The sequence below is a fragment of the Eptatretus burgeri genome, chromosome 14 (assembly GCF_056783735.1).
Source record: "Eptatretus burgeri isolate ZD-2024b chromosome 14, Ebu_testis_v1, whole genome shotgun sequence".
In the NCBI taxonomy this organism is placed as follows: domain Eukaryota; kingdom Metazoa; phylum Chordata; class Myxini; order Myxiniformes; family Myxinidae; genus Eptatretus; species Eptatretus burgeri.
This window is the reverse complement of record NC_140974.1, coordinates 60,021,508-60,038,588: the sequence shown is the minus strand read 5'-3', so window position 1 is coordinate 60,038,588 and position 17,081 is coordinate 60,021,508. Positions and strand designations below refer to the sequence as shown.

General features: G+C 43.5%; 1 protein-coding gene across 13 annotated transcripts in view; it reads right to left on the bottom strand.

Annotated features, from left to right (window-relative positions):
• Positions 1–17,081, bottom strand: part of CCDC180 (coiled-coil domain containing 180) — a 119,836-nt gene that overhangs the window by 81,370 nt on the left and 21,385 nt on the right. For 9 of the 13 annotated variants that reach the window (XR_015051289.1, XR_015051290.1, XM_085855106.1 and 6 more), the window contains 5 exons: positions 11,088–11,183; positions 6,935–7,098; positions 6,704–6,820; positions 6,178–6,257; positions 5,987–6,075 (listed from right to left, as the gene is read on the bottom strand). Coding sequence is in view for 11 of the 13 variants with exons in the window: in XM_085855106.1 (XP_085711232.1) it covers positions 5,987–6,075; positions 6,178–6,257; positions 6,704–6,820; positions 6,935–7,098; positions 11,088–11,183 (546 nt within the window). In the remaining 2 variants the exon portion in view is untranslated. Of the gene's footprint in view, positions 1–5,986; positions 6,076–6,177; positions 6,258–6,703; positions 6,843–6,934; positions 7,099–11,087; positions 15,754–17,081 lie in introns of those variants that run through there. The other 4 variants (XM_085855115.1, XM_085855108.1, XM_085855107.1 and 1 more) reach the window with 4 other exon arrangements.

The following is a 17,081-nucleotide window of genomic DNA, read 5'->3' as shown; positions in this document are numbered from 1 at the left end:
TTTTAAAACACTACGTGTACAAATGTTAACCTATTTTGTTTATCTTCTGGGACATTTCGTTTCAGCAGCACAGTCTAGTGAGCGTGCCAAAGTGTGAAGCCTCGGCCTAGCGTCAGGTCTGCTGATATCTTCTTTATTTATGAGACATCCCTGGACATAAATGAACACTGGTCTTACTCTGTGTGCATGACACATCACGTGCAGTGAATTTCACCTCCCTGTGCTTTGTATTTATGTTATTTTTAAACGCTTCCGTAGATCGCCCTTGAGGCCAACAGAAAGTCAAAACCTGGTGCAAAGTCACCATCTACATTTCCAATAGAAGAGACGTAATTACTCTTTCATGTTAATGAAAAATGTTTTTCGAGCTTTTATTATCCTGAAAAATAGACCGTAGCGAACACAGTCATGTTAAAAGATTGGCTTTTAAAACCCGACTCAAATAGTCCTTATGAAGGGGGACACACAAATACACACTGTGTTTTATATGGGTAGATATGGAGAAGACAAGTTAATAATTTTGTAAAATTGTCAAAGGTCAACGTCACATAAAATCGTCAATTTTCATCCAATTGACCTGAAATTTTAAGAATTTGCATACTAGGTCACTGAATTGGTTCACCAATCAAAAGCTGAAAGAAGATTGTTGTTTTTTTAACATAAAAAGTTCAAAGGTCAAGGTCGCATAAAATTGTCAATTTCTAAATGATTGACTTTGAAATTTGAGCAAGGTTTACAAATTATGTCACTGAAGCCCATTGCTTTTGAGGTCAAAAGATCAAGGTCACCTAAAAGCGTCCATTTTAGGTCATCTCTTCGAGCATGACCTAATAATATTGGTGTTGAGAGGAGAGGTGACGATCCGTCCGTCCGTCCGTCCGTCCGTCCACAACGAAGTTGAAGTGGGAGATCTGGTCATTAGTGATCCTGATAGGTACACGATGGTATGACTTTCAAGGTCACCGAAGGTCAAGGTCAAGGTCACGAGGCCTTTGAAGTTGCGAAAATGACGATTTTCAAATTCTATCTCCTCCGCCATTTCTTAAGCGATCTTGAATTTGATTGTGGCATATAAATCTATGGGAGAATATCTAAATTTTGATAGGGCCGGATTTTCGATATTCGCTTTCGTTTTCGCGTCACGTGACTTCAAAGTTTGCAAAAACTGCCCTACCTTCAGGAGGCTATATATTTTCTCGCAGAGATGACCGTCACTCCCGCACGGGGGTAATTTTTTTATCTGTTTTCGTCATGTTTAGTATACGGAAGAAGAAATCCGAATGCAAAGAAGACGTGGACAGACTTTGCATTTTCAGATGCTTTCTCGTCTTAGGTTTCTTTTATTTTCTCAAATTTTAATTTCTTAATTTAGGGCATGGAGGAGAGAAAAGAAAAGTTTAAAAAGTATTGGATAAATCAAAATTGAGCAGACTAAAAGGAGAATCAACAACTTTAAAAGAAGAAAATGGATCGATCCTCTTTGTTTACAGACGATCATATAGCTTACAAGTGAACACAAAATAGAAGCCCAAAAAATATGGGAAGGAATGAATGAAGACAGATCTCTCCATAAGTTACCAAAGACAAGAACTCCCAAGGGGAAGTGTGCAAGATCAGCTAGTTAAGCTTCAATCTTCGACATGCTTCTCAACTGATAAATGCCTGCTTTTAAACAAACAAATCAAAGCAAAACATTATGACAATGCTAAACTATGGTAGTTTAGCTTAACGACCAAAGTACATGGTAACCCAAAGCTTGTCAAAACAATACACGTGCACTCTGACTCCAAGACCAAAATGTATGGTTATACAAGCTATACCTAGTGTATTTTGTCTTGATGGCATAATCAGCAAGACAAAATAATCTGAAATGCAAAGCATTTACACCACATAACATGGTGTTTACCAGGAAGCAAAGTGAAGCAGGATGCTTCATTTGCATAACCCGGCATCAATGACGTCAACATTTTTTGTGTCCATGATTGAGACTCATGGAAGAGCTGGAGCAGAATGGAAAGGAACAAAATGGAAAGGGGGAAACACCAACAGCAAAGTAGAAGTGAGAGTGAAAGTGGTAGGAAGGGGATGGGGAGAAGGGCACATTGGGGTGAACAAGCGATACGCAAGCTGAATGAAACACAGCAAGAAGAGGAAGGGGAAAGCAGGAATGAAACAGAAAAGGAAAAGAAACAACTGACAAGTTTACCCAAAAAGAGTTTACCCAAAAGAGGGTTACTGGACCATGTGCATCCTGCAGAAACCTGGGAGGGACAGAGCCAAAAGAGGGCAGAGGGTGCAAAACCAAAAAGGAGGAGGTAGAATACAGAGAAGCCACAAATCTGTCTGCGATGTGAAAGTAACAGCCCGAGATACTCAGCTTTATCACAGGGAATAACAATGATTTTAAGGGCTATGCTTTCTAGGGCATCAAGAAGGGGAAGGTGTGAGGCAGGAAAGCCAGCCCAAAGGGGAGAGCAGTACTCCATCAATCTGCGAATGAAGGCCTTGTCAGTTGTCAAAAACTCAGATTGGCCAAGGAAAGACATTGCACATCGAAGGACGCTCAGACAGCAGCTGGCTTTGGAGGCCAATTTGGAAATATGGTCTGCCCAAAAAAGATCACAATGGCTCATGATCAAACTAGTGCCCTATTTTTTGTTTGTTTATACAATGTTGAGGCTCGTATGAGAGCTAACATACAGAAAATACAACAAGGGGGAGCAGGAGACAAGAGGGGCAGGAAGGAAAAAAAACAGTGGGGAAAAAAAAAAACATCCAAAACCATGATACTTTCTATCCTCGTCTCCCCCCCCCCCCCACCTCACCACGCCCATTCCAAATTTGCAGTTTTTTGTCCATCCTGAGACTTTGCTTTTTATCCATATTTCCCATCCCCTACCCCTCATTCGTACCCGCATCCCTTGTTTGTCTGTCTCCATCTATTTTGTCCTTCAGTCCTTCCTCAAACCTTGATTTTGTATTTTTTTTAAAATGGAATGATTAATCATCAGCAATATGAATCAGACAAGTGAAAAAAAAACCTGAATCAAGCTCACAAATCAAAAATTAATGTCTCCCAATGAATTACCGAATACACCAGCCATGAAGGGGGAATGTGCTATCTGGGGGATTTTAAACATCAGTTTTGAAGTGTTATGAATTCAATAGGAAAAGATGTTGTGAACCACATGGAAATATCAGAAGGAAATTGCCATTATATTAGTTCTTTGGGTGACAAGCAGATAATTTTGCCCCAGGCTGAATAAATCTCAAACAGAGTCGAGAGCAAACCAAAAACTTTTCAACGATGAGATATGAGGCCAAAAGCCCCCTGCTTCCCTTTAGACTGTAGAGAATACAGATAGTGTGGTCGGTAGGCTTTACTTTTCACTGGGTCGAGCAGAGACAGGCATGAGGAAGACAAAACTGCCCAGAGTGAGCAAGCATACTCTACGACTGACTTCTCAAAAAGCCTTATAAGGGGTTAAGAGTTTGTCAAAAAAAGGACTGGGCTTAGTGTAGACTGTTTTGCACAGGAAGAATGTTCAGAGAGTCCAAGATATCTATCTCATTGCTCATGCTGAGGTCATGAAATTGCATAATGCAGGATTATAAAGTACCTGACTGAAAAAAGGGATGGAGGGGTATTTTAAAAGTCATGTGGAAAGAGACAGGAAGCACATTGTACTCGATAGGACTAAATGGTATTTGACATAGTACCAATCATATATTTCAATGCTCATCATTTTGGGAGATGTGAGTAGCACTGAAATTATCCTCATAATTTGGTGCCCATCACAAATTTTGAGCTTTAGGAGTCAACCATAAAGTGTGAACTGTTATGAGCACCAGATGAGGTGAGCGGATTACCTCTTTTCAGGCATGTTTCGACCCACAACCTCCAAAATGCTGGTCCAGTGTCCTCTTCCATTAGGCTACTGCTTCCACAACTGATATTCCAGCTCATTAATCAAACTTTTTTAAGGGGAGGCAGCTACCGAGACAGCATCAGGCGGTTGTTTTGATATTGAACAATGTAGCAAAAGTTTGACATCTTCAAGACCACTTTCAAAGATAAAAAAAAAGACATTTGAAGAAAACAGCAAGAGAAAATGCAACAAGCATGCTTCCTTAGGAAAACCCTGAGTGATCATTGGAAGAGAGTTGCCATTGACACAATGACGTTAATCTATGCGAAAGTATGAGCACTAAGAAAGAACACTTTTTTTTATCTCTTCACTAGCTTCCTCTCATGTGTTTCATCCTTTTCAGTACTAACAGCCAGTCCCCTATCGCCTTCTCCCTCCTGCCTCCAATGTTCTACAGCAATAAAACAATTTGTGAGAGTCAGGAAGACCAGCAGTCATGAGTATGCACGAGTAATTGTAAATGTGTGTTTGTGCATGAATGCATTAACCCGGTTCCGATAACACTATCAGCACGTTGCGTGAAACCTCTACTGAATAATTGTTCGGTTTTAACATTCCTTGATCTCCAATGACAAACATATGGTGAAACATATGGGCTTCAATGCAAAACATATGGACCTGAATGCACCGCATCTTGCCATATTTCAGAAGATAAACTGAGTCTGCCTGGTTAGGCCTTGGATGAGAAATCTCCAACAGATGTTGGAGATTCAGGAAGTAAGGAAGAAGGCAAAATATCTCAGTTGGGAGTGCTCGCTTCCAAGTCGAATCTGACTAAAATTCTCATACTGGGGCAGTGCCAGCAGGGGATGCTGCATCCTTTGAGTGGAGACATAAAGTCGGCTGTGCTGTCTGAATTCAGGTTGTGAAGGTTAAAGGCGCCACAGTACGACGTATCTCTTGAAAAGAGTCAGTGACTGTGTGCCAATACTTGGATAAATACCCATGCAAAGGAATGAATAGGATGAGTAAATCGATTACAAAAGAGATTTAGACATCAAGTGAGATTAAGTAAATAATAAGAATGGTGTTAGTACATCAAAGATCCAATGATTACATTTATAGATTAAGTTATCTATAAATTTAATCAGCCAATGGATCAATCTACAAATTCCAAATTAAGTAAATTTCAAATTTATAAATTAACTTTGAATATATAAAACAGAGCAGTTTCTGTGTTTATGTTGGTCTGTTTGTTTGGGAACTACTCAGATACCCTTAAGCAGATCAACACAATTTTTTCAGAGTATATTCAGGAGGTGCTTACTTAGTATTTCGGCGAAATATCTTCCTAAAAAAATTAAAAATACATTCCAAAATTATGTTGCTGCAGCACATTGTCCAAGAGAGTGGGCCGAGAAGGGCACTCCCACCCAGAAGGTGGAAGTACCCGTGAGTAATCTATAAATTTCAAATGAATAGATTAAGTTCTCAGAACCTCAATCTCAGAATGGCATCTGTACATCGCTGTGCAGTGTCATTGTGCAGAAGTTAACAGGGATTTGGATAAAGCACGGGCATGATGGGCCAAGTGTCCTCCTCCAATGTCTCAGTTTTCTTGTATAATGAAGTTAAATTATTTATAGTTTTACAAGCAGTGAAAGAGATGGGCTGACAGAATGGCCTGGAGGTGTGCACACTCGCCTCTCAGCTGTCTAGCCTGGGTTTGAATCTCGGCCCAGCGAAACTTTCATCCCGGTGTTTCACAGGCAAGGGTGATTCATTAACGTGTGTGCCGTCCCTTGGATAGACATTAAACTAGGTGTCCCGTCTGCTGGCATTAGTTGGTGGACATTAAAGATTCCACAATGTCATTTGCAAAGAGTAGGTGAGCAATCGCTGGCACCATGGCCAAATTCCAAATTCCTGCCCTAACTTTAGTTGAATGTCAAACCTGGCCAGCCGGTTCGTGAAAGACTTGGGTCAAGCTTCCCATAGCCAACCACACAAGAACGTTGGAATCATTGTGGCTATTAAAGAAGAAGACAAGCAGTGTATGGCATTAAAAACACATGAACCAACAGTGGTATACTGTACATCAACCATGTTTCAAAAACCTGATGTCTCTTCATCTCCTCTTGACAGCGGAAGTTCAGCTCGTCACAATTAACACGCATCTTGCTCACAAGGCTGGTGTGCAAATTGTCTGCAAGGTAGGATGGTGAGCTCACACAAAAGGAGTCTGGGTGGCAAGAACATGCTGTGCTTTTGTAGTACTCGTGTGATTAGCCCTTCAGAAACGTCTCACCGATCACTGCGTTGACTTCTTCGATGGATGAATGCCAGGATGACACCAACGCTATGCTGAATTCTGGTGGATTCATTTTCCTGGCAAATACATCAAGTGAAAAGGGAAATAAGTAGTGGCGAACGAAGGGTATAGAACACATGCAAGGGCTTTCATGCTACTCTAAATCTGAAAAATGCCTTCGGTGTCCTGTAAAAGCCCCATTTTCCAAAATTACATTTGCATTGCTGGGGAATGAGAAATTAACAAAGAAAGAAAAGGAAAGGGAGGCTGGGAGAAGAGGAAAGGAGGAGCAGAGAGGAGGGTGTACAAATCTCAAAAACCCCGCCATTTTACGTACGTAGTATGTATATGGCCCTAACATCTGTGTGGTTCATTCTGTTTGAGTGGCATTGTGTCCTATTTGATCAACTATTATGTGAATATAACATTTTCAAAATGATGATCATGCAACAACCACAGGACTTTTTTTCTTTACTCTATAATGTTACAGTCACTCATGTGTGGTAATTAACAGTCAACTTACATGAGGTCACGGACGAGCTTCACACGATGCTCCACCAGGAAATTAAGCTGGGAAATCATGGACTCCAGTTCAGAATTCTCAAATAGCAATTGCTTTGGCTGTGCCGTTATATATACCCTGCATATGACACGTGTCCCGACTTCGTGTCCATGTAAAGTTCGTTGGAATAGACTCTGATGAGCATTGCCATTCACCAACAGATCTTACCATTCAATGAATATTTTGACTCACCTACAGGAGGTGAGAGCAGTCCATAGGTGTGCGTCTCGCCAGGTGGTGAGGTGGTCCTGCCAACAGCCATGGTTTCGCGCCTCACCACAAACAGCTCCTTCCAGCAGTTGCAAAGTAAGCCGTGCCAATGCCCAGCGGTTTGCTAACAAGCACTGGTTAACGAGCTCCACAGAAGAAATGACAGCAAGTTTGTTCAGTTCGTTTTAAACATCACCTCACAGCGTATACACCATAGATCACCGCCATCTCAGATCGTCCCCAATCAAAAACCATGATCTTTTCTACCCTCATTAACCCCACCCTAATCCCTCCTGCATTCAAATTTCCAGTTATTCCTCCTTGTGTCTTCCTTCTGTATCCATCTTTTCCACCACATGCATCCTCTCCTGCCCCCTATTCCTTCCCACATCCTTTGTTTGTCCAAGTCTCCCTCTATCTTGACCTTCTACTCTGCTGTTGGTGTTTCCCCACTCTCTCTCTCTCTCTACTGTTTCTTTTGCGTTTGTCTCTGCTGTTCATTTTACATCCTATTATGTCCTGATCAATTCATTGCACTAGCTCTTCCACGAGCCTCGACTATGGATACAATTTTTTTTTCTTTCACCCATGCGACGGAAACAAAAAGGACTTCTGATTAATTAGATGGCAGCAGGTGGCCTCACCATTAGTGTTCTCACATCTGAGCTCAGTTTAGCCATTAGCCAACTGAATGCACTAAGTCTTAAGTCAAGCATTGCTCAGTCGCAAGCTTTTTGCCGGCCATCCTTTTTATTCTGATTTGTTGTTAAATATTTTCCCAGAGCATCTTTCGCAACATTATGTCTTTCACCAAGTGTCATGGGTGAATAAAACATCCACGTGGATTTAGCAAATGGGATGTTGGTGCGACCATGGCAACATAAAAAATGTGCTACAGAAAATAAAAGAGTAGTTATTAGAAAACTATACTAGATTTAAAACAAAATAAGAATTAGGGAAGATCATGTCAAAGTGGCCCGCATAAAGAAAAATTACATATAAATCGAAGACCTCTAATTTATTTGGCTGCGGCACACTTGCTGCCTTCCGTGGCCTAATAAGGTCGTTTACATAAGACGTAGAAACAAGCTGGCTACGTGAATTTGCTTATAGTGTGAGAGCTGCTGCTTACTCAGCAACTACACTCTGAGACAGGATACAGTGTAACCTAGTGTCAAGGAACCTCCAAGAGGACCAGTCCACTTGCTGCCCGCAGTCCAGGCAGGAATTTGTAATTCGTTCAGGGAGCCGGCAATAACTCACCTACCTTTCTCAAAGGACACCGTGGGATCATTAACATCCACTAACGAATGCCAAAAGACAGGAAGCCCAGTTTAATGTCTATACATTGATGAACTACCCTGTCTATGAAACACCATGATGACAGTTTATAGCTGGGTCAGGATTCAAACCCAGGCGAGACAGCTTCGAGACAAGTGTACATACCTCTAGGCTATCCTATCCTGCCAACCCAAGATTTCGAGGTGGAAATATGGCAGATGTTTATTTTCTCTGAAACTTCCATTTTAGCCACTTTGCCTGAGGAGTCGGAGCAAGGTAGTCCATAAGTAATGAGAACAGATTTTGTTTTAAATGAGCACCATTTTGTTTATGGAAGTAGTTACAATTACAATATCAATAAAAAAAAGAAAATTGCATTTTACGCCTCACAGGGATAACTTAGGAAGCCCAGCTATTTTCACCATAACATGCAATATTCGCAATTAAGGTCATTAAAAAGTTGGTAGGCCACTTTGCCCACTTGATATCATTACAGGAAAACTTTACCAAATTTTTATGCAATCGCATGAAAAGTTTACCTCATTACATGGGCTTTCATCAGTGCTACAGTGGAAATTAAAAAGAATTTAATTATATGTAATTGCCTCACTTTAAAAAAAAAGACTGCTTACATCAGAGGAGTGAAAAATGTTTTGTACAGTTCATAAACAACTGATCTCTGTGCAACAATACTTCACCTAGCAATGGCAGATACTGCGCTCCAATATTGGACAAAGTCTAACCTCATAGTGAGGAACCCTAGCTGACCACTTTGTCCTTGCCTCCCCTCCAAGATCTGGTCGTTATCAAACTCGTTATTTTACACACTTGTGAAGAAGAAAAAAATATTCTGCGTAAAGCACTGCATGCCTCTTCAGTAAACTTCCCAGCAATTCCTGATGTGATTTTTTGCTGTTGTTGTTTAGGGTGATATAAGGTTCATGAAGAAGCTTGTGCATAAATAGTGTGCAGGAGGAAGACATTAGTAGACATCAGTGTAATGCAACATTAATTGCAAAGAAATTAGTTGATCACAATGGGAAAATACACATGGCATATGGGGTTTTGAACCTGGATTCATCTACAGCATGAGTCAGGGATACAGATGGGAAACCCAACAGGCCAATGCTTCTTATCCAATCAGGGATGCCCAACGACAAGATGTGGTGGCCTCCACAGAAATTATTTGGTCTGTCTGGCTGTGCACCATGCTCTATACAGTGCATCCAGTTCTGCCCAAGCAGTTTCCTGGTTGAGGTTAAAATGCTGGACAGCCACTCGTTCACAGGATACTTGATTGAAGGTACAGGAATTTGGAATTTGTTCAGGGTGCTGGAAATTGCTCGCCTACTCTTCGCGAAGAACACTGTGGGATATTTCATGTCCAGAAAATAATGCCAGCTGATGGGACACCCAGTTTTAAAGGGGAACCCGAACGCAAATTTCTTTTTCTTCTAAAAACCATTGCAAATCATTAATCATAGTCTAATTTGAAATGTTTCTGAAAATGACAAAGTGTCGAAAAAATCCCGAGAGTGTCAATTTTCGATTTCGCCAGTGACGTCACACCTTGAACCCACCTTGATCCGAATGGCGGCTTGCATAGAGAAACAGTGTATTTCGAGCTCGGATTCAGATTTTGATTCCACCGTCATTGGCAACTCTGAAGGTTCTCAGTATGTTGAAACTGATCAGTGTGATTTTGAAGAAACGGTTGGAGACAAAATTAGTAATGGAATCGCTTTTGGGGCAATTGTGGAGCCGTATTGTTTTGAGCCTTGTGCCAGTGATTCAGAGGAAGATGGTGGAAGGGTAAGTGAAGATGAAAACGCTGATTGTATGTTCACTACAGATTGGTAGGTTTTGTTTTTCCGTTCAATTGATGGTTTATAAGGGAGAGATTTTGTATTAATTAATTAATCAGACATAATACTCAAGCAGAAATGTCCAGGCACACTCGGACACTGTGGACAAAATGGGTGACGAATGCTTTGTAGCACGGTCGCAAGCTGACCAAGTGTCTTGTACATTACAGGATTGCCCGGTTTCATATTTTCCTGGGATGCCATTTGCGTCTGTGGTCATACCATGTTCATGCTGTGGTGCAGTTTCATGCTGTGTTTGTGCTGCTGTGGTGCAATTTCATGTCGTGTTCATGTTGTCCGGTGTTCATGCTGTGACGCTGTGCTGTGCCATGTTCGTACTGTGGTGCTGTGTTAGTGCTGTGGTGCTGTGTCATGTCATGTTCGTGCTTTGTCGTGCCATGTTCGTGCTGTGGTGCTGTGACGTGCCGTGTCGATATCCTGCCCCAGTGGAGGGAAGAGTGGTGATAGGTAGGAGAGAGGGTCTCCTCCAAATTTCGTCTCCACGTGCTGCACGGTAGCATCGCAGGGCGCCAAAGGCACCCCGGCAGTGTCATGCACTGGAGGATTTGTTATTTATTTATTTGGCATCGGGGGTGGTGTACTTTCAATGTACCTCGACTTGTTTTCCTTTATTGTTTGTATTTTATCTTCATTCTCCTTCAGGTAAACAGAGATAAATAAAGTTTGAAGTTAATGAGATGTATATATCAAAGTGTGTTAAATGAAATGCAACTCAATGTGTCTATGTGAAGCAGAAAAAAATGTAGAAGCACCACAGGCATAATGGGCCAAATTAACTCTTCTATTCTCAAGCCTATTTTATTATCTTTTGTGACCAACTTCAATACTTTGAGGTACTCTCAGGACATTGACTCTAAATAGGTGTTGGGCCTGAGGAAGGTGTCTGACATAAATTGTGGAGGTGAAGTTATGAACCAATGAAGACATAGTTATAATGTGTGTCTGATGTACTTTGTAATTTCACTCACCATGGCTTCATTGTCCATGAAAATCCAAATTTCTCTGGGTGTGAGGAAGGAAGCTTTGACCAGCCTCTCTGTACACTCTCCAAATGCCTTTGATATCTGATGAATAACAATGACTATCGGTTGTAAATATCTACTCGGAATAACATTTAATAAAACCTCCAAATTAGGAACTGTTATGCAAAATTTGAGGCTCGAACAGAGCAAAATCAACCAAAACTAGTTGGTGTCGTAGAAAAATTTGGCACAACTTTGGTAAGGTCATAAATTTTTGAAAACTTTCATGTATTATACTTCCCTCCCATTCTAAAAAGTTTCATGCAATTATCCAAGCAAGGTTGCAACATTCATAATAAAAAGATCACTGATTGCCAACGAATTTGATGGCTGCCACTACGTGCAACTCTGAATGTTTGAAACTCTGCAGTAATTATCGGGTCCGAATAATTTCATACTTTTTAATCACCACATTAGTGGAACTTTCCCGAGAATGACGAAAGAAGATGGAGCAATGACCTGTCATGGTGGTCACAGTCCCACGTATCGGTATGGTTGCACAAGTGTGATGGACCAAAACTACCATTTGGTGTGAGTTGCTGATGTTGTGTGACTATCATTATACCGGCAAATTGTTTACATGGGGCATTCAAGAGGTTTTACGAATGCGATACTCAAAAATATGTTAGTGAGGGCTTGTGGAGTAGCTGGTGGAGTAGCCAATTGAATTGGAAACTGGTTTAGTGAAAGCAAGCAAAATGTGGCTGTCAGTGGGACGATATCCGACTGGGAGGATATAAGTAGTGGGGTACCTCGTGTATCAGTTCTAAGACCATTATTATTCACAATTTATTATCAATGATTTAGACAATGCTGTCAAGAGTCAGCTTTCCAAATATGCAGTGACACTAAGTTTAGGGGTAAGGCTATTCTTTTTTGTGACTAACTTCAGTTGGTGGAGAGGGGGTTGATCAGATTCAGCATAGTCGAGATACTTTAATGAAATGGGCAAAATATTTGTAGATGCAGTTCATCATCAGGAATGTAGGGTGCTGGGGATGGGTAAGGATAATAAAAATAGAGATTACATGATGCAGGGGGCAATATTAGAGCATATGACACAGGAGAAGGATGTGGGGGTGGTAAGAGATTTAGGGGTAAGAAGATAGCACGGTGCCAGGCAACTATAGGTAAAGCAAACAGGGTTTTAGGTTATATTCATAGGTGGATAAGTTATAAATCGGAGGTAGTTTTAACACAGTTTAGTAATTTAGTAAGGCCTCATTTTTTTGTATACATAGTTGAGGCTCGTGGAAGGACCAGCAGTAGTACACTGAACGGATCAGGACACAACAGCACAAAAAGAACAGTTGAGAGAGAAGGGAAACACCAACAGCAGAGTTGAAGACCAAGATAGAGGCAGACTTGGACAAACAAAGGGTGTGGGGAGGAATTGGGGGGAGGGGAGGCAGGAGAGGATACATGGGGTGAACAAGATGGATACAGAAGGAAACTCTCAGAGGGAAGACTGAAAACTTGGAAGTAGGTGGAGTATGAGGGAGGGTTAACAATGGTAGCAAAGATCATGGTTTTGGATGAGGGATGATCTGAGATGGTAGTGAACAGCTATCTTGAAGACCTGGAGGGAAGAATGAGATTTAAGAGAAGGTGGAACTTGGTTCCACAAGCAGGAAAAAGAGGAACAAATGAGTGGAGGTGAGTAGTGATCCTGGATTTAGGTAGTTTCACCAGAAGGGGTTGATGGTGGACCACCGTGTGTGCCCTGAAGAACCCAGAAAGGGCGGGGGGGGGGGGACAAGACACGGAAAGAGCAGAGGGTGCAAGACCGGAAAGGAGGTGGTATAAGACAGAGACTACCAACCTGTCTGTGATGGCAAAGTGATAAATTCAGCTTCATCATCGTAGATTCCAATAATCTTAAAGGCCTTAGTTTCCACAGCGTCAAGCTGAGTAAAATGTGAAGTGGGGGGCACCAGCCCAGAGGGGAGAGCAGCACTCCATCAAGCTGCAGATGAAAGCTTTGTAGGTGGATAGGAGTTCAGGTGTGCCAATGAAGGACTTTGCACGATGAAGGATGCCCAGTTGGTGGGTGACTTTGGAAGCCAACTTTGAAATGTGGTTTGCCTAAAGAGGATCATGGCTGATAGTGAGACCCGGTAGTTTGAATGACTGAACTTCCTCAAGAGGATTGTTAAGAAATTAGATAGGATGGTTTGCGAGATGGTCCTTTTGGAGAGAGGGAGTGAGAGTGTGAGATTTGTCAGGATTGAAAGAAATATTCCAAGTGTTTGACCAGCTTGTGATTTTTTTTCAAGGTCTGAAGAGATCGAAGAGGCTGCAGCCTGTCTGTCTGAAAGATGTCACGGCAGAGAGTGGAGTCATTCTCAGGCAAAAATGCTAAAGTTAGAACTGTAGGTATATGAGAGTCGTACTCTTATATACTATTGTTGGGAACAGGTCCTACTACAGTAGTCTGCAGGGAATTACTACAGGAAAGGAATTTTTGCCTGGGTTGGCCAAGAGACAAATGGCAAATCGACCCAGTCTTGACAGGGAGAGGATATGAAAGAATTCCGTTGAGAGCCACACGTTGGCTAAGAGAGGAGAGGAAGTCAGGAAGACAAGTGTGGAGTTGGTCTTGGGTGACATAGATGGAGAGCTTGGAGAATAAGGCAGGGTTCCAGATATGTCCAGAGAGATGGCCCTGATCTCATGTCAGACATTGAGGGCCTCCTTCGATTATTGTGTGAGTAGAAGCAGCATGTTTGAAACCAAATTGGTGATCTGAGATGATGTTGTTGGAGAAAAGGAAGGATTACATATTGTTGTAGATTTCCCGCCCGTCAGCGTGCGAACGACCACGTCTAACCAATAGCGGTCGCTTCGCCCACCGAACGGACAATCCAGTCGTGACTTTCTGGAACAATGCCAGAAACCAGTCACGGATGGGTTTTTAATCCAACCATGGCCCAGTCCATATTCTACCCGCGCAAAATAGGGTCAATCGCCGAATATCGAAATACTTAAGTACCCATGCGGGTAACCTACCGAGGGACCGTACCTCGGCGAAGGCCTGCTTGGACACGAACCACTTAAGCGGTCCGTTCTGTTCTGGGATAACTGAGCGGGTATTATCGCCAGACCTCGCCGGACCCGATGACTTTACGGGCTATTTAAAAACCAACTATATTCCGAGTGCAAGATGGAGCAGTTCAATGAGGGAATGGACGCAACGAACAGGTTTACATTCACACAAGGACATTTATTATAATAAAGCACATATGCAATTAAACAAGGCAAAACACGTATGCACCTATACAAGCAACTAAAGCACGACAAAAGAACTACAACCGTCTACTTATTATGTACAGTCACTTGCACTTAACAGCAGTTCCTACTTATTAGACGGGCCCACGGCCACATGTACGCACACACACACACACACACACACGCCCAAGAAATGGTGGCAGAGGCCCTTAATAACAAGCTCCAGCTCGGAGGACAGGTGAGCTGAAACCCAGAACCTATCTCGAACCTCTCCACCTTGTGTGGTCTTCAAGTGATTCGGACCCGGGCTCCAGCGAGAGCGAGCTGGATCCAATCGCCGAGCCGCGATCCTCCCCGAGCTCCCGCGAATCCTCCCGCGCTTCTCAACACGTGCTGGTGAGATGAGGTGCCGATCCTTCCCGTCGATGCGTCGCTTCCCCGAGGAACTACCTCCCACGCTTCTCAACACGTACTGGTGAGACGAGGCGCCGATCCTTCCCATCGATGCGTCGCTTCCCCGAGGAACCACCTCCACGAAGAGGTCGATGATTCGCACCAAGCCGGGAACCAAAATTGAGAAAAAAGAGCTCCACGAACCGAGAAGAAGAAGCCACCACTCGCAGCTTGAGCCGAGCGACCGGCTTAACTTCCTTCCAAACAGGGCAGCTTGAAGCAAATAGCTCTCCCGAGCCAAGCAGAAGCCGAAGCTCATGGAACCGTCAAAGCAAAGAGCCTCCAAAAAGCCTCCTCCCGAGCCAGGCCTCAGACGAAGCTCACTGAGCCAGCCAAAGCAAAAAGCTTCTGAAGGCCTCAACCCTAACCCAAGCCAAACAGGACCCGAAGGTCTGCTGAACGACTACTCTCTGCCGAAGCAAAAAGCTTACTAACCAAGAACAAAAAAAGGATCTCGTCCTTATCCTTCTCCCACCCTTCCCCCGATCCCGGCGTGACTCATGCCCTCGTGCTCCATTCCCCACTCAGCCACGGGTGGGAGGGAGTTGTTGACATCATGAGTCACGAGACGGCAGGGTGGTTCTTGCTCTTCGCAGAACAGGGGGAGGGATGTCTCCATTGTTCGTTCCCTAACTATTAAATCGATCCGCAGCGCATCCAATCGATTTCTGAACATTTAAACAATGAAAGGTGAGCTATCGAGGGAACAAGCACTTATCGACATAGCTGACTAAAGGAACCTGTATGTTGTGTGCAATCAAATTCCCAAATTCGTAACACTACCCCCTCCCTTTTTTACAGACTCGTCCCGAGTCGTCAAATTTTCGTGTGACCAGCATGTGTAAGTTTTCCCCTAGTACGTTCTACCTTCGGATCCCTGAGTGCGATATTTCTTTATATGTGTCCCAAAAATAAATAACCTAATGCGCTGCGTAACTACCTAAACAAACTCTGACTCATTCGGACAACTTAACTAAAATTGCCGGCGCTAAAACAAACATGCAGGTGGGGTTCCACGTATTTACAATTTTCATGTGACTTATCCATAACTAAACCATGGCCCAGGACTTGTGATCTGTGAAAGAGGAAAGGCAAAAGTCATTTCAAAGTCCATTGATGCAGGGGAATGGATGGAGATGGTAGCAAAAACACAAATGAGCATGATGGATGCACGGGTGGATGCACGGATGCACATGATGGATCCATCATGATGGATGCATGATGGATGCCTGCAGGGCAGTCCTTGCAAAACTGGATGGTCCTGGCGCACATGGTGATGGATGGACACAGGGGCAAACGCAAACAAGGGCTAGCAGGCATGGGGTCATGGCAGAGGCAGGCAAACTAGGCATGGCAAGGCAAGCACATGCAGAACAGGCCGCTGCAGCACAACAGGCGGCAGGTGAAGCTGGCCGGCCTTTGGTGTGGTTCCATCAGGTCTGGAGTGAGTGCGGTGGTGCCGGCCGCTCTGAAGGCGGGCTCGGACCTCGCCTCCTGTCTCCCCCCACTCTATCGCCTTTGCCTGTCTCTGTCCATACCCACTCCCTTAATTTGCCACAAAACACAACAAAATTTTGCCCCTCTTTATTTTTATTATTTTTATTTCCCTTTTATAATTGTTTCCCCAACCCCCTTTATCGTCATTGTCCGGCTAACCTATCCTGTCAACCTAGCCTACTCCCAACCCCTACATTCCCTTTCTGGAGGGGAATAGGGAGTGACTAGCATCCTGTCTCGAGGCCCAACAAAGCCTCAGAATGGCCTCCTCAGAGTTCAGCGATCTACCAAGGTGAATCCAGTGGCCGACAACGAGCGAAGGGATGGATGGTGTGAAGCGGTAAATCTCCTATCTACCCTAACATCCATTAACCTGAAACTATCCCGGGGCTTTCCAAAAACACCTCACACTTTAAACTATTGGTTCTAAAAACCATGATTCCCGTTACCTGTGTTGGTGTCCGTCTTAAATTTGGGCCTTGCCCTCAAATGTTCATTCATGCCCTCGCACAATTTCCTGGCTGGGCAGCGTGGCTCAACTGGCAGGAACTCCCCCTCTGCCGAACTCTAACCATGGCACCCCCAGGCCCGCAGGCTGCCTCCAAGCCTAGCTGCTCCCTGTAAACGCGGGGGTTGCCCTCTCTGGCATTGCTCCCCTCCAATGCCCATGTGGTGTGTTGATGCCCCGGGTCCCTTTCCGAAGGTCGCCCGTGCCCACTACACTGCCCCCGTGGCATTCTGGCGCGACGAGTCCCGTTTCCG